Source organism: Microcaecilia unicolor, chromosome 5 (genome assembly GCF_901765095.1).
Source record: "Microcaecilia unicolor chromosome 5, aMicUni1.1, whole genome shotgun sequence".
Classification (NCBI taxonomy): Eukaryota; Metazoa; Chordata; class Amphibia; order Gymnophiona; family Siphonopidae; genus Microcaecilia; species Microcaecilia unicolor.
In genome coordinates this window covers 217,169,913-217,197,557 of record NC_044035.1, presented here as the reverse complement: position 1 = coordinate 217,197,557, position 27,645 = coordinate 217,169,913, and the positions used below count along the sequence as shown (strand labels likewise).

Below are 27,645 nucleotides of genomic sequence, written 5' to 3'. Positions count from 1 at the left end.
ATGTCGTAATGTGTTACCAATGGTTTTCGTGGTGACAGTGGTCCCAGCTGCCTTGAGATCATTGACAAGTTCCCCCCTTGTAGTTGTAGGCTGATTTCTAACCTTCCTCATGATCAAGGATACCCCACGAGGTGAGATTTTGCGTGGAGCCCCAGATCTTTGTCGATTGACAGTCATTTTGTACTTCTTCCATTTTCTTACTATGGCACCAACAGTTGTCTCCTTCTCGCCCAGCGTCTTACTGATGGTTTTGTAGCCCATTCCAGCCTTGTGCAGGTGTATGATCTTGTCCCTGACATCCTTAGACAGCTCCTTGCTCTTGGCCATTTTGTAGAGGTTAGAGTCTGACTGATTCACTGAGTCTGTGGACAGGTGTCTTTCATACAGGTGACCATTGCCGACAGCTGTCTGTCATGCAGGTAACGAGTTGATTTGGAGCATCTACCTGGTCTGTAGGGGCCAGATCTCTTACTGGTTGGTGGGGGATCAAATACTTATTTCCCTCTGCAGAATGCAAATAAATTCATATACTTTCCACAATGTGATTTTCCGGATTTAATTTGTGATGTGCTATCTCTCACTGTTACCAATAACCTACCCTTCAATTATGGGCTGCTCATGTCTTTGTCAGTGGGCAAACTTACAAAATCAGCAAGGGATCAAATACTTATTTCCCCCACTGTATATATATATATATATACATATATATATATACACACACACACACACACACACACACAACATATACAACATCTATATTAATATACACATACATGAATTCTAAAATTATATATATATAAAAAATATTGATTTATATTAAAAAAGTTATTAATTTAAAAAGTACACGTATAAAATATATGCTAAAATCCCATCTACAAATCGTTGACAAACAAGATGATTCGCCAGCCTTCTTTAGGCTGGCAAATCATCTTTTTAATAATAAAACATTGGGCGACCGCCACTTTATTATTTATTTTTTTGTCTGACCTTTGACTTTTTACTTCCTGTTTAAAGCTTCCCTTGTTCGTCGTCGGCTTTTTTTCAGCAACTTCGGAGATATGAGACCGTAGTACTGGCTCCAAGTAAGTAGTTTCTCTGTTCTGACATTATAATAACTCTATGAACGGCTAGCACTAAACGTTTTAAGAGGAACACAAAATGATGTTACCGATTATTCTAACAAGAGGAATATAAAATGATGTTACTAGTTATCCCCACATGAGTGTTCATTTTCAGTTTTATTTTCATTTCCCCTTATTTATTTTTATTAGGTCAGCGATTTATGTCTTGGCATCTCTGATCCAGCTGTTTTTTTTTTTTTTCAGATCAAAGAGACCTTCTTTATATGTGAGTTTTTAAAAAATGTTTCTAAAATATAAAATTTTCTCATTTACCATTTATTTATTAGCATCTATTATTTTACTTTTTTTAATTTTCATTTTTTTTCTTCTTTTTTTCATTTTTCAGTTATTGGCAGGACATTTTACATTTGTCCTACATTTGGTAGCAAAGGACTATTGTATAGGTGGGTGCCTTAGCCTATGGTTGTTTTTATATGTTTTATTATAATTCAGATATTTTTTATATGTATATATGAGTTATTATAATTTAAATATTATTTTACATATATCAGTTACAGATTTTATCATAAGGCATAGCTGTTCTTTATGTTTTGTCAACGATTTGTAGATGGGATTTTAGCATATATTTTATACGTGTATTTTTTAAATTAACAACTTTTTTATATAAATCAATATTTTATATATATATATAATTTTAGAATTCATGTATGTGTATATTAATATAGATGTTGTATATGTGGTGTGTTTGTGTATATATATATATATATATGTCATCTATATATGTAGTTTGATAATATAACAGACAATTTATATGTTTTTTTATAGCCCCTGAAGCAGCCCTGTTGGGCGAAACACAGCCTGTGTCGGGCTGTTTGTGTGTATACAAATATTGCTATATTGTTTTCTAATAATAAATTACGTTTTTCTTGTAAACGATCTGCTCTTTTTTATTTTCCATCTTGGAGTTTGCAGACCGTCTGCCTTTGTGCTTTCTTGGACTATGCTGATTCAGACATTGGACATTGTTTTGTGAAATACTATCAAGATTTTTTTATAGTGCTTCTGAGGATACACTGGCTGCAGGTGTAGCTCGGTACTTGGACCAGGTTCCATTACAACCATTACAATGATTGGAAGAGTCAGAAAGAGCTCAGCTTGGGGAACCCATTAGACTAGGGGAGGTACAGGGCGTGATAAAATGGCTCCCTAATGGTAAGGCACCAGGCTTAGATGGATACTCAGCGAGGTTTTATAAATGTTTTGTGTAGGAGCTGGGAGACTTATTGGTGCAGGTGGGAAATGGAGTTTTGGAGGGCAATGGGCTCCCGGTATCCATGTCTGAGGCTGGGATAACGGTTTTGCCTAAGCCTGGGAAAGATCCCGTGGTTGTGGTGCCTATAGGCCTATTTCACTTCTGAATGTGGATGCAAAGATAGTAACCAAGGTCCTGGCTAACGGGTTGGCTAGGGTGTTGCTGAAATTGATCCATATAGATCAATCTGGGTTTATCCCAAAGAGGCAGGTAGGGGATAACATAAGGCATACTTTCCACTTAATATGGGAGGCACAAAGATCCCGGTCTAGTACAGCTTTGTTGGCTATAGACGCAGAGAAGGCCTTTGACTGAGTAAGCTGATGAATCACATGGGCCTGGGAGATAATTTTGGGGCTTGGCTGGCAGCCTTGTATACAGCTCCGAAGGCATGCCTTAATATTAATGGGGGGTATACAACCTTTTTCCCAATAGGTAGAGGGACTAGGCAGGGATGTCCCTTGTCGCCCCTCCTCTTTGCACTGTACATAGAGCCGCTGGCAGTAATTATACGTCAGCATCCATATTTTCGGGGTATTAGGGTTGGGGGGATGGAACATCGTATTGCTTTGTTTGCGGATGATGTGCTACTTTATGTGGTGGATCCTGAGCAGACACTACCTGTAGTGTTGGAGATTCTTAGGGAATTTGAACGATATGCTGGCCTAAGGGTTAACAAGGATAAAAGTGAGCTATTGGGGATTTCTTTGACCCATGGGGAGAAAAGTAGATTGAGAGCATTGTTTGCATTCAAGTGGGCCAAGCACCACATTCGGTATTTGGGGATTCACATTCCTAGGGACTTGGGAATGGCGTATAATCTTAATTATGGGAAGATAATAGACCAAATTTGGGTGGAGTTGTCCCGATGGAAGGGATTGTGACTTTCTTGGTGGGGGCTTATGGCAGTGGTGAAGATGAACGTGCTGCCTAGATTGTTATTTCTGTTTCAGGCATTGCCAGTGGCGGTTCCGAGATGGACACTTAAACAATTCCAGGGTTTTTTGTCACAGATTATATGGGAGGGTAGGCATCCCCGTTTGGCTGGACGAGTATTGTGGGGGGCTCAATATTGAGTGGTATTATCTTGCTGCCCAACTGCAGATGATCATGGACTGGGAGAGGGGGATAACCAAGCCCACTAGTCAGTTGGAGCAGTCATATAGTCCGCATAGGCCGATGAGTTCTTACTTGTGGATTACAGAAGGAGTGGGAGTGATCTTGGCTGGGATACAAAATCCATATGTGAGGCATTTGGTGGAATTGTGGGGAGAAGTGCGGAGGACATGGGGACAGACTGATAAGGTATCGACACTGGCGCCTTTGCGATGGGAGCCAAAATTTGGGGCAGGGATAGAAAATGCCATATTTACGCGGTGGGATCAAGTGGGTATCTTGAATTTCCGAGCCGTGCTGCAGGGGGGTGGAGGGTGAAGAGTTCTGATACACTGTGCTCCATGTATGGCCTGCCCGCTTTTTCATATATACAGATTCAACATTTTGTGGGGACATTGAGTTGGAGGGGGGAGAACCCTCAGGAGACAGAAAGTCTGGAAAATCTGTGGCTTTTGTTGAGGAGGGTGCCCAGACCAATATCAGTCATTGACAGATAATAGATTGGTAAGTCCACCTCCATCTAAAGCTAGATGGGAATCAACGCGAACATCTGCATTCTTTTTCTTAGCCCCTGCTCTTTGGAACTGTCTTCCCAAGGAACTTAGGCTTGAAGATTCCTATACTCATTTCCATAAAATTTTAAAAACGCATTTTTTTCAAGATATATTTGAAGATAATGTTTAATACAATTTTTAATTATTTAAAAACGGAAAGGTATAGGAGAAGAAAAGAAAAAAAGAAGGGGGGACGGAGAGAATAGGAGATAAGGGGTTAAAAAAAAGGGAGAGAATACATTTTTCTCTTCTTTTCTTTTAGATTTTTAGCAAATGTTTTTATGACAATGATTATAGTTTTAGTAACTCATATTGTTTAATTGACTGTCTGGTTTGCTGTGCTTTCCTATTATAAATGGATTTCAGAGTATGTTTTAGAGTATTTTAACGGTATATTATATTGTAAACCATTCTGATTTACCTTTGTAATAAGTAACGATCTAGTAAATGAATAAACGATAAACGATCAGTGATATATACATTTTTTAGGGGATGTGATCCCAGACCATTTGGTTCTCAGGGGGCCTGGGAGGAAGATTTAAATTGCCGTTTTTCTGATCAGGAGTGGGAAGTTATTTGTGGGGAGGTTCAGAAAGCTTCGGTATGTGTTTTGGTGCAGGAAAATGCATATAAAGCCCTATCCAGATGGTATTACACACCTGAGAGATTGAAGCGAATGTACCCTGGTACATCACACATACGCTGGAGGTGTAAATCACAGCTGGGTTCTTTTCTACATATATGGTGGACCTGCCCAAGAGTGGTTTCTCTTCTGGCAGGCCGTTATGAAAGCGTTAGGAATATTGACTGAATCATCATTGATGTGTAGTCCTGTGGTATGCCTCTTGGGTTTGCATAACGAGCGGGATTCTTGGGAGGAGAGCAAATGGCTGCGATGGGGGTTGGCAGCAGCCAAGTGCCTTGTAGGACAGCACTGGAAGAAGGTACATCCCCCCCAACATTGGGTGATTGGAAGTGCAAATTGGGTCAGTTAATACAAATGGAGCGCCGTACAGCTTATTGCAGGAGGGGGTTCTGCGACATAAGGGTGGGTGGGCTCGATTCCAACAACATTTAGGATGGTGGAGAATTAGAGGATGTTGATGGGCTTGGAGGGGGTGAGAGAGCGTGCCTCAAAGAACCAAGGGGCATTCTCAAGTTAGGAAGGGCCGGAAGAGGTTGGAGGGTTGGGGGGGTGCATATTATTGGTGCATAGTCTATTTGGGGTGTGGAAGTTGTTTAAGGGACTAATTTTATAACAAATAATATCGAGGAGTTCAACTAGATGATAAGCTTGTGTGTGCTGTATTAGTCTAGAAATTGTTAGCCCCTGTGTGGGCTCGAGTGAGCAGGATGTGCTCTTTATGACAGTTGGCTGTTACAAAATTATTATAATAAAAATTTAAAGTGGAAAAAAAAAAAAATTTGGGCGTCCCCGACCATATTATCGAAACGAAAGATGGCCGCCCACCTTGTTTCGATAATACGGGTTTCCCAGCCCCTTCGCTGGGATGTCCTGCGAGGACGTCCTCAGGAAAACTTGGGCACCCCTTTCGATTATGCCCCTCATGGTGATCTACCATGTGAGGTGTATACATGTGCTGGATGAACACATGATAAAACGTGATACCAGAAAAGTAACCAGGACATGAAAGCGAATGCTACATACCTGTAGAAGGTATTCTCCGAGGACAGCAGGCTGATTGTTCTCACTGATGGGTGACGTCCACGGCAGCCCCTCCAATCGGAAACTTCATTAGCAAAGACCTTTGCTAACTCTCGCGCGCCCATGCGCACGCGCGGCCGTCTTCCCGCCCGAACCGGCTCGTGTTCGTCAGTCCCGTATGTAGCAAGACAAAGACAAGGGAAGACACAACTCCAAAGGGGAGGCGGGCGGGTTTGTGAGAACAGCCTGCTGTCCTCGGAGAATACCTTCTACAGGTATGTAGCATTCGCTTTCTCCGAGGACAAGCAGGCTGCTTGTTCTCACTGATGGGGTATCCCTAGCCCCCAGGCTCACTCAAAACAACAAACATGGTCAATTGGGCCTCGCAACGATGAGGACATAACTGAGATTGACCTAACAACTTATTCAACTAACAGAGAGTGTAGCCTGGAACAGAATAAAACATGGGCCTAGGGGGGTGGAGTTGGATTCTAAACCCCGAACAAATTCTGAAGCACTGACTGCCCGAACCGACTGTCACGTCGGGTATCCTGCTGCATGCATTAATGAGATGTGAATGTGTGGACAGATGACCACGTCGCAGCTTTGCAGATCTCTTCAATAGTGGCTGACTTCAAGTGGGCCACTGACGCAGCCATGGCTCTGACATTGTGAGCCGTGACATGACCCTCAAGAGCCAGCCCAGCCTGGGCGTAAGTGAAGGAAATGCAATCTGCTAGCCAATTGGATATGGTGTGTTTCCCCACAGCCACTCCCCTCCTGTTGGGATCAAAAGAAACAAACAATTGGGTGGACTGTCTGTTGGGCTGTGTCCGCTCCAGATAGAAGGCCAATGCTCTTTTGCAGTCCAATGTGTGCAGCTGACGTTCAGCAGGGCAGGAATGAGGACGGGGAAAAAATGTTGGCAAGACAATTGACTGGTTCAGATGGAACTCCGACACTACCTTCGGCAAGAACTTAGGGTGAGTGCGGAGGACTACTCTATTATGATGAAATTTGGTGTAAGGGGCCTGGGCTACCAGGGCCTGAAGCTCACTGACTCTACGAGCTGAAGTAACTGCCACTAAGAAAATGACCTTCCAGGTCAAGTACTTCAGATGGCAGGAGTTCAGTGGCTCAAAAGGAGGTTTCATCAGCTGGGTGAGAACGACATTGAGATCCCATGACACTGTAGGAGGTTTGACGGGGGGCTTTGACAAAAGCAAACCTCTCATGAAGTGAACAACTAAAGGCTGTCCTGAGATCGGCTTACCTTCCACACGGTAATGGTATGCACTGATTGCACTAAGGTGAACCCTTACAGAGTTGGTCTTGAGACCAGACTCAGACAAGTGCAGAAGGTAGTCAAAGCAGGGTCTGTGTAGGACAAGAGCGAGGATCTAAGGCCTTGCTGTCACACCAGACGGCAAACCTCCTCCATAAAAAGAAGTAACTCCTCTTAGTGGAATCTTTTCTGGAAGCAAGCAAGACATGGGAGACACCCTCTGACAGACCCAAAGAGGCAAAGTCTACGCTCTCAACATCCAGGCCGTGAGAGCCAGAGACTGGAGGTTGGGATGCAGAAGCGCCCCTTCGTCCTGTGTGATGAGGGTTGGAAAACACTCCAATCTCCACGGTTCTTCGGAGGACAACTCCAGAAGAAGAGGGAACCAGATCTGATGCGGCCAAAAGGGAGCAATCAGAATCATGGTGCCCCGGTCTTGTTTGAGTTTCAACAAAGTCTTCCCCACCAGAGGTATGGGAGGATAAGCATACAGCAGACCTTCCCCCCAATCCAGGAGGAAGGCATCCGATGCCAGTCGACCGTGGGCCTGAAGTCTGGAACAGAACTGAGGGACCTTGTGGTTGGCTCAAGATGCGAAGAGATCTACCAAGGGGGTGCCCCACACTTGGAAGATCTGGCGCACTACTCCGGAATTGAGCGACCACTCGTGAGGTTGCATAATTCTGCTCAACCTGTTGGCCAGACTGTTGTTTACGCCTGCCAGATATGTGGCTTGGAGCCACATGCCATAACAGCGAGCCCAGAGCCACATGCTGACGGCTTCCTGACACAGGGGGCGATATCCGGTGCCCCCCTGCTTGTTGATGTAATACATGGCAACCTGGTTGTCTGTCTGAATTTGGATAATTTGATGGGACAGCCGATCTCTGAAAGCCTTCAGAGCGTTCCAGACCGCTCGTAACTCCAGGAGATTGATCTGTAGATCGCGTTCCTGGAGGGACCAGCTTCCTTGGGTGTGAAGCCCATCGACATGAGCCCCCCACCCCAGGAGAGACGCATCCGTAGTCAGCACTTTTTGTGGCTGAGGAATTTGGAAAGGGCGTCCCAGAGTCAAATTGGACCAAATCGTCCACCAATACAGGGATTTGAGAAAACTCGTGGACAGGTGGATCACGTCCTCTAGATCCCCAGCAGCTTGAAACCACTGGGAAGCTAGTGTCCATTGAGCAGATCGCATGTGAAGGCGGGCCATGGGAGTCACATGAACTGTGGAGGCCATGTGGCCCAGAAATCTCAACACCTGCCGAGCTGTGATCTGCTGGGACGCTCGCATCCGAGAGACGAGGGACAACAAGTTGTTGGCTCTTGTCTCTGGGAGATAGGAACGAGCCGTCCGAGAATCCAGCAGAGCTCCTATGAATTCGAGTCTCTGTACTGGGAGAAGATGGGACTTTGGATAATTTATCACAAACCACTACTTAACATTTCTAGAGCGCTACTAGGGTTACGCAGCGCTGTACAATTTAACAAAGAGAGACAGTCCCTGCTCAAAGAGCTTACAATCTAATAGACAAGTGAACGGTCGGTCCGATAGGGGCAGTCAAATTGGGGCATTCTGGATTCACTGAACGGTAAGGGTTAGGTGCCGAACGCAGCATTGAAGAGGTGGGCTTTAAGCAAAGACTTGAAGACGGGCAGGGAGGGGGCTTGGCGTAAGGGTTCAGGAAGGTTGTTCCAAGCATAGGGTGAGGCGAGGCAGAATGAGCGGAGCCTGGAGTTGGCGGTGGTGGAGAAGGGTACTGAGAGGAGGGATTTATCCTGTGAACGGAGGTTACGGGCGGGAACGTAAGGGGAGATGAGGGTAGAGAGGTAGTGAGGGGCAGCAGACTGAGTGCATTTGTAGGTAAGAAGGAGAAGCTTGAATTGAATGCGGTATCTGATCGGAAGCCAGTGAAGTGACCTGAGGAGAGGGGTGATATGAGTATATCGGTTCTGGCGGAATATGAGACGTGCAGCAGAGTTCTGAACAGACTGAAGGGGGGATAGATGGCTAAGTGGGAGGCCGGTGAGGAGTAAGTTGCAGTAGTCCAGGCGAGAGGTAATGAGAGCGTGGACGAGAGTTCGGGTGGTGTGTTCAGAGAGGAAAGGGCGAATTTTGCTGATGTTAAAGAGGAAGAAGCGACAGGTCTTGGCTATCTGCTGGATATGCGCAGAGAAGGAGAGAGAGGAGTCAAAGATGACTCCGAGGTTGCGGGCAGATGAGACGGGGAGGATGAGGGTGTTATCAACTGAGATAGAAAGTGGAGGAAGAGGAGAAGTGGGTTTTGGTGGAAAGACGATAAGCTCGGTCTTGGACATGTTCAGTTTCAGGTGGCGGTTGGACATCCAGGCAGCAATGTCGGATAAGCAGGCCGATACCTTTGCCTGGGTCTCCGCGGTGATGTCTGGTGTGGAGAGATACAGTTGGGTGTCATCAGCATAGAGATGATACTGGAAACCATGAGATGAGATCAGGGAGCCCAGGGAAGAGGTGTAGATTGAGAAGAGAAGGGGTCCAAGGACCGATCCCTGGGGAACACCAACAGATAAGGGGATGGGGGTGGAGGAAGATCCATGAGAGTGAACTTTGAAGGTGCGGTGGGAGAGATAGGAGGAGAACCAGGAGAGGACAGAGCCCTGGAACCCAAATGAGGACAGTGTGGCAAGAAGTAAGTCATGATTGACAGTGTCAAAAGCGGCGGATAGATCCAGGAGGATGAGGATGGAGTAGTGGCCTCTGGATTTGGCAAGGAACAGGTCATTACAGACCCCAGTAGCTCCAGGACTGTAGAGCTCCTGCCTCGGATGTGTTCTTCACCAGCCAATCGTCGAGATAGGGGAACACGTGCACTCCCAGCCTGCGAAGCGCTGCTGCTACTACAGCCAGGCACTTCGTGAACACTCTGGGCGCAGAGGCGAGCCCAAAGAGTAGCACACAGTACTGGAAGTGACGTGTGCCCAGCTGAAATCGCAGATACTGCCTGTGAGCTGGCAGTATCGGGATGTGCGTGTAGGCGTCCTTCAAATCCAGAGAGCATAGCCAATCGTTTTCCTGAATCATGGGAAGAAGGGTGCCCAGGGAAAGCATCCTGAACTTTTCCTTGACCAGATATTTGTTCAGGGCCCTTAGGTCTAGGATGGGACGCATCCCCCGTTTTCTTTTCCACAAGGAAGTACCTGGAATAGAATCCCAGCCCTTCTTGCCCGGATGGCACGGGCTCGACCGCATTGGCGCTGAGAAGGGCGGAGAGTTCCTCTGCAAGTACCTGCTTGTGCTGGAAGCTGTAGGACTGAGTTCCCGGTGGGCAATTTGGAGGTTTCGAGGCCAAATTCAGGGTGTATCCTTGCCGGACTATTTGAAGAACCCAACGTTCGGAGGTTACAAGAGGCCACCTTTGGTGAAAAGCTTTCAACCTCCCCCCGACCGGCAGATCGCTCGGCACGGATACGTTGATGTCGGCTATGCTCTGCTGGAGCCAGTCAAAAGCTCGCCCCCTGCTTTTGCTGGGGAGCCGTGGGGCCTTGCTGAGGTGCACGCTGCTGACGAGAGTGAGCGCGCTGGGGCTTAGCCTGGGCCGCAGGCTGTAGAGAAGGAGGATTGTACCTACGCTTACCAGAAGAGTAGGGAACAGCCTTCCTTCCCCCATAAAAACGTCTACCTGAGGAGGTAGATGCTGAAGGCTGCCGGCGGGAGAACTTGTCGAAAGCGGTATCCCGCTGGTGGAGCTGCTCTACCACCTGTTCGACTTTCTCTCCAAAAATGTTGTCCACTCGGCAAGGGGAGTCCGCAATCCACTGCTGGATTCTATTCTCCAGGTTGGAGGCACGCAGCCATGAGAGTCTGCGCATCACCACACCTTGAGCAGCGGCCCTGGACGCAACATCAAAGGTATCATATACCCCTCTGGCCAGAAATTTTCTGCACGCCTTCAGCAGCCTGACCACCTCCTGAAACGGCTTGGCTTGCTCAGGAGGGAGCTTGTCCACCAAGCCCACCAACTGCCGCACATTGTTCTGCATATGGATGCTCGTGTAGAGCTGGTAGGACTGAATCTTGGCCACGAGCATAGAAGAATGGTAGGCCTTCCTCCCAAAGGAGTCTAAGGTTCTAGAGTCCTTGCCCGGGGGCGCTGAAGCATGCTCCCTAGAACTCAGCCTTCTTTAGGGCCAGATCCACCACACCAGAGTCGTGAGGCAACTGAGTGCGCATCAGCTCTGGGTCCCCATGGATCCGATACTGGGACTCGATCTTCTTGGGAATGTGGGGATTAGTTAGAGGCTTGGTCCAGTTCGCCAGCAATGTCTTTTTTAGGACATGATGCATGGGTACTGTGGACGCTTCCTTAGGTGGAGAAGGATAGTCCAAGAGCTCAAACATTTCAGCCCTGGGCTCATCCTCCACGACCACCGGGAAGGGGATGCCGTAGACATCTCCCGGACAAAGGCCGCAAAAGACAGACTCTCGGGAGGAGAAAGCTGCCTTTCAGGGGAGGGAGTGGGATCAGAAGGAAGGCCATCAGACTCCTCGTCAGAGAAATATCTGATGTCCTCCTCCTCCCACGAGGCCTCACCATCGGTATCAGACACAAGTTCATGAACCTGTGTCTGAAGCCGTGCCCAACTCGACTCCGTGGAAACACGGCCACGGTGGGAGAACGGCCCGGAGACTCTCGTGCAGAGCGGCTGTGGAGAAAGACATGGAAGCCGATGCAGGCGTCGAGGTCAGAGTCTGTTCCGGGTGTGGAGGCTGTTCCAGGCTGTCCAAGGTGGAGCGCATCGACACTTCCTGAACAGAGGGTGAGCGGTCCTCCCGGTGCCGATGCTTACTGGGTGCCGACTCCCTCAGCGACCCAGAGCTCTCGGTACCGATGCGGGAAGGTGACCGGTGTCGATGCTTCTTTGATTTCTTCAAACGAAGCATGTCACCGGAGCTTCCCGGTACCGACGAGGAGGACGTAGAATCCAACCGTCTCTTCCTCGGGGCCGAGGCCGAAGAAGGTCGGTCTCGGGGGGGCTGTACCGCAGGAGCCCTCAGGGTAGGAGGAGACCCACCCGAAGGCTCACCGCCACCAGCAGGAGAATGGACAGCCCTCACCTGCACTCCAGTCGAAGCACCACCGTCCGACGACATCAGCAACAGCGGAGGACCCGGTACCACAGACGCCGACGCAGCCTTCCGATGTCTCAGTACTGACGATGCAGAGGGTCGAAACCTCGATGCCGTCGATGCAGTCGATGCCGAAGTCGAAGACTTTGATGCAGTCGACGTCGATGCACTCGATGCCTCCGGTGCTGTTGTCGACGAAGAGCCCGAGAACAACACGTTCCACTGGGCCAATCTCGCTACCTGAGTCCTCTTCTGTAAAAGAGCACAAAGACTGCAGGCCTGCGGGCGGTGCCCAACCCCCAGACACTGAAGACACGACGCGTGCCTATCAGTGAGCGAGATTACCCGGGCACACTGGGTGCACTTCTTGAAGCCGCTGGGAGACTTCGATGACATGGGAGGAAAAATCACGCCGGCGAAATCAAAATTCGCGATGGTGACGAAGGGCACCAAAAATAAGGGAGAGAGAAAAAACCCGTACCGAGGCCACAAAAAAGGCCTACCCCGAAAGCGAAAGGAAACTTACGTCGGGGAAACAAACTGGACACACGGGAAGGGACAAAGACCAAGGTCTCTCTTTTTTTTTTTTTTTTTAGCGAAATCGCGAAGACGTGCGCGGGTCAACTTGAGGGGCGCGAAACGGCGGCAAAACACAACCGTCCTGAGCGCGGACAAAAGAAGACTGACGAACACGAGCCGGTTCGGGCGGGAAGACGGCCGCGCATGGGCGCACGAGGACTAGCAAAGGCCTTTGCTAGTGAAGTTTCCAATTGGAGGGGCTGCCGTGGACGTCACCCATCAGCGAGAACAAGCAGCCTGCTTGTCCTCGGAGAAATATATATATGTTCAAATACATATAACATGTTGCATACACAGGCACATAGAAAGTTGTGTATACATACCCAATAGGTTTTCCAGCCTTGTGGAAATCCTGAAGCACACGTTCCACCTCTTTGTTCATTTTACAGGTCTCTCCATCCACAGCAAACGTAGACCTGCAATAAGAAGAGTCTTCACTTGCAGCTGTTACAAGAGAAGTTTCAGGCTCACCAACCATGCAGCCTTTGAAACAAAAGGCTCACCTCTTGTGTATTTATGCAACAAAAAAAAGAGTTTAAATGTCTATGTCATACCTCTTCTCTCCTACCTTTCTTCCAATGAATACATACTGAGATCTTTAAGTCTGGCCCGTACACTTTATAATGAAGACCACTGACCATTTTAGTAGCTGCCCTCTGGACCGACTCCATCCTGTTTAAATCTTTTTGAAGGTGCAGTCTCCAGAATTGTACTACTCTAAATGGGTTCTCACCAAACCCTTATAAAGCGGCAATATCACCTCCTTTTTCCTGCTGGTCACTGCTCTACCTATGCACCCAAGCATCCTTCTGGCTTTTGCTGTTGCCTTTTCTACCTGTTTGGACACTATTAGATGATCAGATATGATCACACCCAAGCACTGCTCTTCTTTCATGCACAGTACTCCCCACCACTATACTTCACCTCTCCTTTGGGGTTTTTGCAGCCCACATGATCCTGAATTTTCTACCATTAAATCTTAGCTGTCAAATTCTGGTCGTTTCCTCAAGCTTCACTAGATCCCTCACTCACGTTGTCCACACTGTCAGGAGTATCTAGCCTATTGCATATTTTGGTACCATCTGCAAAGAGGCAAACCTTAAGAACTGGATTAAGAACCAATCCTTGCAGTAAACTACTTTCATCAGAGTAAATTCCATTTACTACTTTGCTTCAAAACAAAAATGCAAAGCTGACCAGGTGGTGGCTCTGCAAATGTACACCAGTGAATAAACCAAATACAACTCTGCCTACAACGATGGGAACCTCCTGGTTGAGAAAGCCTGCAAATCCTTTGGCAGCTCATCTATTCCAATTCAGTATCTACAACTTTAACTTTTAAAACTCATTGTCCTTTCTGAATCCAAAGAATTTCTGATAGTCATGAATCGAAAACAGATACTTATCCAGTCACAGATTTACAAAGAGTGGAAGAGCTAGTGAAGTTAATTATGCTGTTTTGATTTTCAAATATGCTAAACCATTTGCAATGGCTTTGCAATTTGCTCAAAATATTGAAGCAAGGATCTTAACCGCAAAAATCAAGGACTGGGTTCTGAAGCTTTTTCCCTCTTCTGACAGCCAGTGCACAGCCTAGAGGAGAAACTGCACCAGCTCCCATACTGAGAGCATCATTTAATTCACACTGCATATGATTAGCAGCACTATTGAAATAGTAAGAAGTAGTATGCCACCTGAACCACAAGTATGGTTACCTTGTATGTCTTCTAATTAGATGGTTGTTCTATAATATATATGCACATAATTGACTAGAATACTAGAATTTACATGTATCATAGTAACATAGTAAATGCTGGCAAGTAAAGAACTGTATGGTCCATCTAGTCTGCCCAATAAGCCAGCCAAAGTTGTATATGGCATTCTACTCTTCTTCATCATTAAACACTGCATCATAAACAGGATATTGAGCAATGAGGGGCATTTTTGAAAGAAACGTCCAAGTTGCGATTTGGATGTCTTTGCAAAACGAGGGGCGGGGAAAACCGTATTTTCGATAAAAGATGGACGTCCATCTTTTGTTTTGAAAATACCGTCAGAGACGTTCAAATCCTTAAATTTGGATGTCCTTAGATTTGGACGTTTCAGACTTTCGGTGATTTTTGAAACTAAAGACGTCCATGTCAAAAACGTCCAAATGCAAGCCATTTGGACGTAGGAGGAGCCAGCATTTGTATTGAACTGGTCCCCCTGACATGCCAGGACACCAACCGGGCACCCTAGGGAGCACTGCAGTGGACTTTGTAAAATGCTCCCAGGAACATAGCTCCCTTACCTTGTGTGCTGAGCCCCCCAAACTCACTACCCACAACTGTACGACACTACCATAGCCCTTACGAGTGAAGGGGGGCACCTAGATGTGGGTACAGTGGGTTTGTGGTGGGTTTTGGAGAGCTTGCAGTTTCCTCCACAAATGTAACAGGTAGGGGGGGTATGGGCCTGGGTCCGCCTGTCTGAAGTGCACTGCAGTACCCACTAAAACTGCTCCTGGGACCTTCATGCGCTGTCATGGACCTGAGTATGACATCTGAGGCTGGCATGAAATATTTTTAAAGATGTTTTCTGACGGTGGGAGGGGATTAGTGACCACTGGGGGAGTAATGGGAGGTCATCTCCGATTTCCTCCTATGGTCATCTGGTCATTTCAGGTACCTTTTTGTGCCTTATTTGTAAAAAAAAAAAAAAAAAAAAACCACGTCCAGGTGAAAATATCCAAGTGTTTGTCAGGGACGTCCTTGCTTTTTTCGATTATGGGTCAGACGTTCAAGTGTTAGGCACACCCAAGTCATGCCTTCGCTACGCCTCCGACATACCCCCTTGAAATTTGGACGTCCTTGCAACGACGGACTGCAGTTGGAGACATCCCAAATTGGGTTTTGATTATACCGATTTGGACGTCTCTAGGAGATGGACGTCCATCTTCTGATTTATGTTGAAAGATAGACGTCCTTCTCTTTTGAAAATGAGCCTGAATGTGCCATCTTGCCAACCTCATATAGGCAGTTATATGATGCAATCTTTGAACATAATACCACAATACCGATAATTTCAACCTTAAGAGTATGTTCCCCTCCCCTACTGCTAACTAGCATCATTTACTTGCTAATATTAACATTATGATGTCTATCCCTCCCTGGTAGAGATACACAGTGCTTGCAATCATACCATATGATTTGAATGTGACATAATATACGCACACTTAATCCCTCTCTTTCCCTGGCACTGGTCTTACTTCCCAACTACTGGAGTTGCTGTTGAAGTTCAACTCCAGCCTTGATCCTGCCACTTACGGGACCCAGATCATAAAACTCTGCCAAGCATTGGTCTTACTTCCCGACCACTGGAGTTGTTGTCAAAGCTCACTCCAGCCATGAGATCATTTAAGTTTTGTTTGATTCCATCCTTTTTCTACATAGGGATCCTCTGTGTTTATCACACGTATACTTGTTTGCATATTAATACCTTTTAAGTTTTTTAAATTCTGTATTATATCCCTCCTATTCCCCTTTCCTGTAAGGCAGGTGTTTTCAACCCAGTCCTCAGAGATCCCCAAGCTAGTCTGGTTTTCAAGATAACTACAATAAATATCATTGAGACAAATTTGCATGCAAATACATTTCATGCATATTCCTTGTAGATACCTTAAAAGCCAGACTGGCTTGGGGTTGCTTGAGGACAGGATTGAGAAACCTTGCTCTAGGTCTTCAAGTCTCTTCTCATACGTCTTTTGCACAAACCCCATATCATTTTTGATGCCTTCCTCCGAATAGGTATGGCCTTCAAAACTGAAGATAATACTCCAAATTGGGCATCACCAATGACTCATACAGGGCATACACACCTCCTTTCTTCTGCTGGATATGCCTCTCTATATGCAGCCTAGCATCATTCTGGCTACAGCCACCGTCTTGTCACATTGTTTTGTTGCATTTGGATCCTCAGGCACTACTTGCCACCTCACTACTTGCCACCTAACTTCAGGAAGCTCATTATAGAATTATCTCCTATATGTTTAGCAGCCATCACTAAAGATCTAAATGCGTTTTGAGTATCTACCTATATACATTTTATTTAGACCTAATGAATAGCAGGCCAAACTAAATGGATAAGGGTGACAATGCTAACCACATACTTACATTCAGCATTACCAATTATATGTACAACCGTGTTTATATATTACTAGTAAAAATGGCCTGTTTCTGGCGCCGATGAAACGAGCGCTAGCGGGCACGGGACTCCCTTCCCCTCCCCTTACGGTACCTGTTCCGTCAGCCCAGGAAAGAAAGAGCCCCCTCTTTCCTCCCGTAGCGGTGGCTTCCTTGCTGCATGGTGTGGGAGTCCGGCTCTCGGCGTTTCAAAATGGCCGCCGAGAGTTGAAGTCTCGCGAGGCAGCTTGAACTCTCGGTGGCCATTTTGAAACGCCGAGAGCCAGACTCCCACACCATGCAGCAAGGAAGCCACCGCTACGGGAGGAAAGAGGGGGCTCTTTCTTTCCTGGGCCGACGGAACAGGTACCTCTAGACCACCAGGGAGACACGCGTAAGGGGAGGGGAGGTGACAGGGAGGGAGGGAGGTTGGTGAGGTTAAGCGTGTGCTACCATGGGCGGGGCTATGTGGCAAAAAGGGCGGGGTTCATGTGCACGTCAGTGGCGGCTGGGATTTGTTGGAAGGGGAGGAGTAGGGAAACACGTGCTCCCCATGCGTTAATTTGTTTTCGTGTTCCGCCCTCGACGTCATCACGTGTGACGCGAGGGCGGGGCATGAAGATGTTGTGGTGGCTTCACCACCATGAAACCACGAACCGGTGTGTGAGTGACTTCAGTGACGTCAGTGTCCTCAGAATGTTGAGGCTGCGTTTTATTATAGTAGATATCTATCTATCTATCTATATATATACAGTGGTGGAAATAAGTATTTGATCCCTTGCTGATTTTGTAAGTTTGCCCACTGACAAAGACATGAGCAGCCCATAATTGAAGGGTAGGTTATTGGTAACAGTGAGAGATAGCACATCACAAATTAAATCCGGAAAATCACATTGTGGAAAGTATATGAATTTATTTGCATTCTGCAGAGGGAAATAAGTATTTGATACCCCACCAACCAGTAAGAGATCTGGCCCCTACAGACCAGGTAGATGCTCCAAATCAACTCGTTACCTGCATGACAGACAGCTGTCGGCAATGGTCACCTGTATGAAAGACACCTGTCCACAGACTCAGTGAATCAGTCAGACTCTAACCTCTACAAAATGGCCAAGAGCAAGGAGCTGTCTAAGGATGTCAGGGACAAGATCATACACCTGCACAAGGCTGGAATGGGCTACAAAACCATCAGTAAGACGCTGGGCGAGAAGGAGACAACTGTTGGTGCCATAGTAAGAAAATGGAAGAAGTACAAAATGACTGTCAATCGACAAAGATCTGGGGCTCCACGCAAAATCTCACCTTGTGGGGTATCCTTGATCATGAGGAAGGTTAGAAATCAGCCTACAACTACAAGGGGGGAACTTGTCAATGATCTCAAGGCAGCTGGGACCACTGTCACCACGAAAACCATTGGTAACACATTACGACATAACGGATTGCAATCCTGCAGTGCCCGCAAGGTCCCCCTGCTCCGGAAGGCACATGTGACGGCCCGTCTGAAGTTTGCCAGTGAACACCTGGATGATGCCGAGAGTGATTGGGAGAAGGTGCTGTGGTCAGATGAGACAAAAATTGAGCTCTTTGGCATGAACTCAACTCGCCGTGTTTGGAGGAAGAGAAATGCTGCCTATGACCCAAAGAACACCGTCCCCACTGTCAAGCATGGAGGTGGAAATGTTATGTTTTGGGGGTGTTTCTCTGCTAAGGGCACAGGACTACTTCACCGCATCAATGGGAGAATGGATGGGGCCATGTACCGTACAATTCTGAGTGACAACCTCCTTCCCTCCGCCAGGGCCTTAAAAATGGGTCGTGGCTGGGTCTTCCAGCACGACAATGACCCAAAACATACAGCCAAGGCAACAAAGGAGTGGCTCAGGAAGAAGCACATTAGGGTCATGGAGTGGCCTAGCCAGTCACCAGACCTTAATCCCATTGAAAACTTATGGAGGGAGCTGAAGCTGCGAGTTGCCAAGCGACAGCCCAGAACTCTTAATGATTTAGAGATGATCTGCAAAGAGGAGTGGACCAAAATTCCTCCTGACATGTGTGCAAACCTCATCATCAACTACAGAAGACGTCTGACCGCTGTGCTTGCCAACAAGGGTTTTGCCACCAAGTATTAGGTCTTGTTTGCCAGAGGGATTAAATACTTATTTCCCTCTGCAGAATGCAAATAAATTCATATACTTTCCACAATGTGATTTTCCGGATTTAATTTGTGATGTGCTATCTCTCACTGTTACCAATAACCTACCCTTCAATTATGGGCTGCTCTTGTCTTTGTCAGTGGGCAAACTTACAAAATCAGCAAGGGATCAAATACTTATTTCCACCACTGTATACACACACACAGTGCAATTCGCTTAAGTGCAAGGGTCTGGGAACAAAAATAAATGCAGTTAACTGGAGCGTGCACTTAACCGTTGTGACCCAAAGAAGCTTGACATCTGATAAACATATATACAGTACTGTTTATTATACGTACATTATACAGTCTCTGTTAACGGACGTTAGGCTTACTTGAAGTAGTCATAGTCTTCTGTACACTCTTGTGTCTGTGAGTTCCACTTACTACGTCTGCCAGACGGTAAAAAACTGTCTTACCACTGACATCCAGTGGCCTCCAGATAGGCCCGCACAGTGTTGAGACTCTCCAGCGCTCTTGCAAAAGTGACAGGAGGTTGTTGAATTTTGTCAGCAAGTGCCTCGCTGCTCATTTCATCATCAGCCGTTGCCTGCGTGTAGGCACATATCTGGACATCAGTGCTGTCGTCAGCTGTTTGTAGATTGTAATCAACAGCTACGTATTGATGAAACTCCTCTTCAGTAACACAGGCTGGGATGTCAATAGCCTGTTCATCTGACGCACTTGCAACAGCTGCATCTGTTTCGTCCCTCTCCACGTCCCTAATAAAGCTTGCCCGCTTGTAGCAGTTCACAATGGTTGCCTATGTAACATGATTCCAGGCTTCTTTCTGCATATGTAGGGAATCCAACGGTGATAGATTATGAGTCAGTTCAACAGCACGTTTATCCTTGCCAGTCTGGTCATCAGACGATGTAGCACAAGAGCCCGATAATGTTGTTTGAAATTGGCTATTATGCCCTGATCCATAGGTTGGATCAGAGAGGTAGTGTTTGGTGGCAGGAAGACCACCTTGACGTTAGACAGCCTGATATCATCACTGTGTGCAGCACAGCACTAAGCAACAAAATCTGACACTTTTGTGCCTGTATTCTAGTGTCTAACTTCTTTAGCCGCTGCTTCCAAATTTCCCCAGTCATCCATGAATTTGCGATAGCCTCGTATGACACAGGAAGTCGCTTAACATTCTTGAAGCAACGGGGCTGTTTGCTCTTTCCAATGACGAGTGGTTCCAACTTCTCACTCCCATCCATATTGCAGCAAAGGAGGATTGTCAGTCAGTCCTTAGTACATAAGTACATAAGTAGTGCCATACTGGGAAAGACCAAAGGTCCATCTAGCCCAGCATCCTGTCACCGACAGTGGCCAATCCAGGTCAAGGGCACCTGGCACGCTCCCCAAACGTAAAAACATTCCAGACAAGTTATACCTAAAAATGCGGAATTTTTCCAAGTCCATTTAATAGCGGTCTATGGACTTGTCCTTTAGGAATCTATCTAACCCCTTTTTAAACTCCGTCAAGCTAACCGCCCGTACCACGTTCTCCGGCAATGAATTCCAGAGTCTAATTACACGTTGGGTGAAGAAAAATTTTCTCCGATTCGTTTTAAATTTACCACACTGTAGCTTCAACTCATGCCCTCTAGTCCTAGTATTTTTGGATAGCGTGAACAGTCGCTTCACATCCACCCGATCCATTCCACTCATTATTTTATACACTTCTATCATATCTCCCCTCAGCCGTCTCTTCTCCAAGCTGAAAAGCCCTAGCCTTCTCAGCCTCTTTTCATAGGAAAGTCGTCCCATCCCCACTATCATTTTCGTCGCCCTTCGCTGTACCTTTTCCAATTCTACTATATCTTTTTTGAGATACGGAGACCAGTACTGAACACAATACTCCAGGTGCGGTCGCACCATGGAGCGATACAACGGCATTATAACATCCGCACACCTGGACTCCATACCCTTCCTAATAACACCCAACATTCTATTCGCTTTCCTAGCCGCAGCAGCACACTGAGCAGAAGGTTTCAGCGTATCATCGACGACGACACCCAGATCCCTTCGACGTTTTACCTCCTGTAGTTTCGGCTTGTTTGAATGCAAGTGTTCCACCAGGAATCGCTCGCCAGTAGAGACCGTTTTCGTCAGTATTGAAAATGTCACGAGGTGCAAACTCGTTCAAGATGGTAAGAAGAACTGAAACAACCCAATTTTCAGCACCAAAGTCATCAGCATCTTGTTTTTCACTATGCTGTTTCTTGAATTTTATGTTGTTCCTCTCCTTCCATCTTTCCAACCATCCAACAGTGGCTTTGAATTCAGTTAGTCCAAGACTTTCAGCTAGCTGATTAGCTTTCTCCATAAGCAGTGGACCACTGACAGGAAACTGTCTGCTCCTGACTTGAGAAAACCACCGAAGAAGAGCATCTTCTACCTCCTCAGCTTTTCCCACACGTTTTCATTTCCGGTGTGGATTTGTATTGTTTTGCCAGTCTTCCAGAAGTTGGTCTTTCTGCTTCAAGATACGTGAAATTTGACTGGGATTGACACCATATTCTTTAGCAATAGATGCTTGTTTGTTTTCTAATTTTTTAAGAACTTCTATTCGTTCAGCCAGTGTTAAAGTCTTACAGTTGCACGACGACGACGACCCCAGTATACACTCTAACAACATTCTTTCGCTTATTCTGCCTGTGGCAGTTAAAGGGGCGGTAAATTTGAATTCTCGTTGGTTGTCACGTGCCAATCGGCTTCCATATTCCGTGTGTGCGCTTATGTGGAGTCTTTCCTGCACAGGAGCAGTCTTAAACCATGCATATAAGCGAATCTTGCACTTATCAGTGGTGCGCTAAACTGAAGTTTGACCCCATAGAAACTGATGGTTCTAAAAACAGGACCGAAGTACGGCATGCAAACAGAGCATGTGCTTATCAGACGTCCACTTAAATGGAGTGCACTGTATATATAAATTTAAACAGAAGCCCCAGCATTTCAATTAATGCATGACCACCACCACTACTAAAAATTGATCCTGCTAGCTTTTCAGTTAATACACCATACAAAATGTATGAGGAGAGATTTGCTGACCTGAACATGTATACCCTGGAGGAAAGGAAAAACAGGGGTGATATGATACAGACGTTCAAATATTAGAAAAGTATTAATCTGCAAACAAACTTGTTCCGGAGACGGGAAGGCGGCAGGACATGAAATGAGTTTGAAGGGGAGCAGACTCAAGAAAAATGTCAGGAAGTATTTTTTCACGGAGAGAGTGGTGGATACTTGGAATGCCCTCCCGCGGGAGGTGGTGGAGATGAAAACGGTAACGGAATTCGAAAATGCGTGGGATAAACATAAAGGAATCTTGTTCAGAAGGAATGGATCCTCAGAAGCTTAGCGGAGATTGAGTGGCAGCACTGGTGGTTGGGAGGCGGAGCTAGTACTGGGCAGACTTCTACGGTCTGTGACCTGAAAATGGTAGATACAAATCAAGGTCATGTATACATATAAAGTAGCGCATACGAGTTTATCTTGTTGGGCAGACTGGATGGACCGTACAGGTCTTTTTCTGCCGTCACCTACGTTACTATGTTATGTTACCTAAGTTCAGACTGTTTCATTTATTGTACTTTACACCTTTAATTTTACTCTCCAGTAAATCATGTTTCCAACTGTAATATCTATGGCATTTAAGAAGTAGCATATCTGTGTGCACAAGGTTGAATTAAAGTTTAGCTGTATTCCTTCTTACTTTCAAGGTACATAATTGACAGGATTGAAAGAAGACCAGAGATCTAAGGCAGTGTTTCCCCCAAGTCAGTCCTGGAGTACCCTCTTGCCAGTCACGTTTTCAGGATATTGGCAATGAATATGAATGAATGAGATTTGCATACAATGGAGACAGTATATGCAAATCAATCTCATGCATATTTATTGTGGATATCCTAAAAACCTGACTGGCAAGGGGGGGGGGGGGTACTCTAGGACTGACTTGGAAAACACTGATCTAAGGAATCCAACCTTCTGATTGCCTTATAGCTCTCTACACAGTAATCCAAGTAACAGCACTGGTCTGTGGCATGAAAAAAGTTTCTTCTTTATCTAAACACAGTCACCAGCTCAGACTCATTTATTAGCTACCTTTCTAATGTTGTAGAAATATCACTAGTCCCATTATCCTTCAAAAAAAAACAAAAAACAAAAGCTTTGTTGAGACTTTTCAGTCGATGTGGAGGGGCATAATTGAAAGGGGCGCCCAGGTTTTCCTGAGGACGTCCTTGCAGGACGTCCCGGCGAAGAGGCGGGGAAACCTGTATTATCAAAACAAGATGGGCGTCCATCTTTCGTTTCGATAATATGGTCGGGGACAACCAAATCGCGACATTTAGGTCGACCTTAGAGATGGTTGTCCTTAAAGATGGTTGTCCCCGAATTTCGGCCATAATGGAAACCGAGGACGCCCATCTCAGAAACGACCAAATCCAAGACCTTAGGTCGTGGGAGAAGCCAGCATTCGTAGTGCACTGGTCCCCCTGACATGCCAAGACACCAACCGGGAACCCTAGGGGGCACTGCAGACATGCCAAGACACCAACCGGGAACCCTAGGGGGCAATTCAGAAATTGCTTCCAGGTGCATAGCTCCCTTACCTTGTGTGCTGAGCCCCCCAAAACTCACTCCCCACAACTGTACACCACTACCATAGCCCTTATGGGTGAAGGAGGGCATCTACATGTGGGTACAGCGCGTTTGTGGTGGATTTTGAAGGGCTCACATTTACCACTACAAGTGTAACATGTGGGGGGGGGGGGGATTGGGCCTGGGTCCGCCTGCCTGAAGTGCACTGCACCCACTAAAACTGCTCCAGGGACCTGCATACTGCTGTCATGGAGCTGGGTATGATATTTGAGGCTGGCATAGAGGTTGGAAAAAGTATTTTTTAAAAATTTTTGAGGGTGGGAGGGGGTTAGTGACCACTGGGGGAGTAAGGGCAGGTAATCCCCGATTCCCTCCGGTGGTCATCTGGTCATTTAGGGCACATTTTTGTGGCTTGTTCGTAAGAAAAAAAATGACCAGGTAAAGTCGTCCAAGTGTTCATCAGGGACGCCCTTCTTTTTTCCATTATTGGTCGAGGACGCCCATGTGTTAGGCACGCCCCAGTCCCGCCTTCTCTACGCCTCCGACACGCCCCCGTGAACTTTGGTCGTCCCTGCAACGGAAAGCAGTTGAGGACGCTCAAATTCAGCTTTCGATTATGCCGATTTGGGCGACCCTGTGAGAAGGATGCCCATCTTGCGATTTGTGTCGAAAGATGGGCGCCCTTCTCTTTCAAAAATAAGCCTATTAGTGTTCTATTACTGGTGCCAAAATGTTCTATAATTTATCTACTCAAGTATAAACCACTTCCTTTGAAGATGGTGCAATCTATTCCTTTTTTAATCTTAGAAGATCCTTCTTGTTTGCTTGTGTTACTTTAATAAAAAGACCTCTTCTAGGCCTAAGATTAAATGCAAGGTCTGAACCATAAGCAAACAATAGCCTCTTCTCGATTCTCTGCCAAATGTTATTGGTCCGTTAACACTATTGCCACCTAACCCCCAACTGTGCCAAGAAATTGTTTGGACCCTCAGCAAGCTAGGGGGATTGACATAGTAGCATAGTAGATGATGGCAGATTAAGACCTGTACGGTCTATCTAGTCTGCCCAACAAGATGCTCATTGTACTTTATATGTACACCTGAGCTTGATTTGTCCTTGCCATTTTCAAGGCACAGACCGTAGAAGTCTGCCCAGCATTAGCTTTGCTTCCCAATTACCAGTGTTACCACCCAATCTCCGCTAAGCTTCTGTGGATCCATTCCTTCAGAACAAGGAATGGATTAAAATCCCTGTTAAAAAATAAAGATCGTCTGCAAGATGCTTGTAGGGTCTATTGTTATGCTGGTAGTACAGTATAATTATAGCTCTTTAAATATCATCTTTCCTACCATAACGAGCCTTAATTTGCATAAATACTGCGGTTAAAGACTCTACAGCCTAGGTCAATGCAGTTTGCCTAATGTGAAGTCACCCTCTATGTTCTCTATATTACCTTACTGACCACCCTTTATATTTTTGATAACCTTTAGATCTCCTTTCTGAGGATGAATGTTCAAAACTGTGACTGGATATACAAGAGTACAGACGATACTGTATTCATTCTGGTCTATATTCAGCCCACAGGAGGCAGGCTGGTTAAGTGCCATGATCAGCGCTGAGCCCAGCTATTCAATGATGGGACGTTTCTGGTGACTGGCACTGAATATCCGGTTTCTTTTGGCCAACTTAAACTTAACCAGTCAAGTTAATATTCAGCACTAGCCAGTTAATTTTACAGAGGCCAAAGATAGCTATTTAGGTGGTCTGATTTGGCAAAGCGCTGAATATTCATGGTTAGTCAGTAATACTGCACGATACAGCCAGTTGGCCGCTATGCACTAAGTGTTAATATTCAGCGGAGATAACCGGCTATCTTGCACTGAATATTAACGCTTAGCCAGCTAAGTGCTATTTAACCGGCTGGAAGCCATTCCTGGCTGGTTAAATAGAGCTGAATATCAGCTGGACTGTTTCTAAACCTTTCTTCCATTAAAATATGTGTGACAACCCGCTCAGCTCCAATTACTGATGCCCAGCTTTGCAAACTCACACCCCCCTTTATCATTTTATTTTATTTGTAGCATTTGTATCCTACATTTTCCCACCAATTTGCAGGCTCAATATGGCTTACATTTGCTGTAATGGCGGTTGCCATTTCCGGGTAACAGAATACAAGTGATGTTGCGTTAAGGTGCATACATACATGGTAACATAGATGGAACATAACATACATGGAACAGTTCATGGTATATATATATATATATATACATACCATGTGCCTACATACATGGTAAAGAAGAATACATTATGGTATTACATGAAGGTTCCTGAGTGACAATTGGATTAAAACATTCATTAGGTCGTCGATTATGGAGAGACCATGTTCGACATAAGGATTGAGGTGATAGTGCTTGTTCACTAGTAGTAAAGAGGTTAAACAGTCAAGTGATATGATTTCAGTTGTGTCTAGGTCATGTAAAGTCTTATTATTTAGTATTTAAGATGGCTGCTTATGGTATGCCTTCTTGAACAGATCTGTTTCCTTAAGTCTTGACTCTATTTTCTATTCTGACTTATCTTACTCAGGGGCCCTTTTACTAAGCTGAGTAGGCACCAACGCGCGTCAATTTGGAGTTACTGCCCGGTTACCACGTGGCCCTTGCAGTAATTTCATTTGCAACGCATGATGGAAACTAGGCGGTAATCGTCATTCTAGGCACGCAGACGATTACCGCAGGGCTAACGCGTGAGACCTCACCACTAAGTCAATGGCTGGCGGTAAGGTCTCAGACCCAAAATGGACGTGCATCAATTTTTATTTTACCGCATGTCCATTTTTGGCAAAAATTTTAAAAAGGCCTTTTTTTACAGGCACACTGAAAAATGGATCTGCGTGTGCCCAAAACACGTGCCTACACTAGTGCAGCCCATTTTTCAGCACATCTTAGTAATAGGGCTCCTCAGTTACAACAGTGACACAATGAGACTTAGACATTTCATAAGATATTTTTAACCTTCCAACTTCAGAATTACCTCTATTAAAAATATTTTATGGAATTCCATATGGTATCTCACCAGCCAACTAAACACATTTCACCCTGGTTTCCCTCACAGCTACAATTCAGAAAACAAGAGGTACAAGAGTAGTAGGGTCAAGATAGCAATTTCTACAGCAACCTCCTCTTGTGTTTGTAGGCAACAAACTCACATTCAAACTATGCTGAATCCTGCTCTATCATCAATTTTCAGGTATCAGTGTCTGTTGTGAAATCTGTTAGTTATATGCTTCCTGTCTGTACTACTCACAGAACTGCAAAAGTCCCTCATCATTAATCATGAATTTCAGCTACTCTGACCTCAACTGCCTTCTGATATTCTGCATGAGAAACAGGTAGGAATAAACCCTCCAGGCTGCACAATGCTCACACTATTGTCACTCTTCAGGGATTCCACACCAATGTTTAATGATCATACCCTGCTAATTTCAGAGAAGATTCAACCCCTATGCTGCTCTTATTCCACACGCCCTCCTAAAGTACTGGCAGAAGCTGCTGACTCTACTAATGCAGATGCCCAAGACCTTCCATGGTGTGCTGCTTAAAGAAGAAAACGCACAGATTTTTGGCAGCTCCAAATCCCCCGGGGAAGATGATCGCATCATGATTCTGTGGATTCAGTTGTGCCATGTCTGAGATTTTACCACGAGCAATCCTTGCCGACTCCACTAGGACATTTCTGTATGAAGCAGAAACAACATAGTGAGAAACAAAGTATCTTACACCATCTGTTTGTCCAGGGCCTGAAACTCAAAGCTACTTATCTGGGAAGCAGCACTTGCTACATGAGTAAGTAGTGCTGACCAGACCATTATTAGCAGCTGAAAATCCCTGCAGATGGCCCCAGTGCTATTTGCTTAGCACTAGAGCAGTTCAGGGAAACAGTATTTTTCTGGGAATCAGAAATATTCAGGCAACTTAGGACAACAAAA

General features: G+C 45.9%; 1 protein-coding gene across 1 annotated transcript in view; it reads right to left on the bottom strand.

Annotated features, from left to right (window-relative positions):
- Nucleotides 1-27,645, bottom strand: part of GATD3A (glutamine amidotransferase like class 1 domain containing 3A) — a 95,786-nt gene that overhangs the window by 18,260 nt on the left and 49,881 nt on the right. Inside the window, exons 4-5 of the mRNA XM_030203769.1 lie at nucleotides 27,273-27,392; nucleotides 13,025-13,117 (exon numbers count right to left, since the gene is read on the bottom strand). Coding sequence (XP_030059629.1) covers nucleotides 13,025-13,117; nucleotides 27,273-27,392 — 213 coding nt within the window. The remainder of the gene's footprint in view (nucleotides 1-13,024; nucleotides 13,118-27,272; nucleotides 27,393-27,645) is intronic.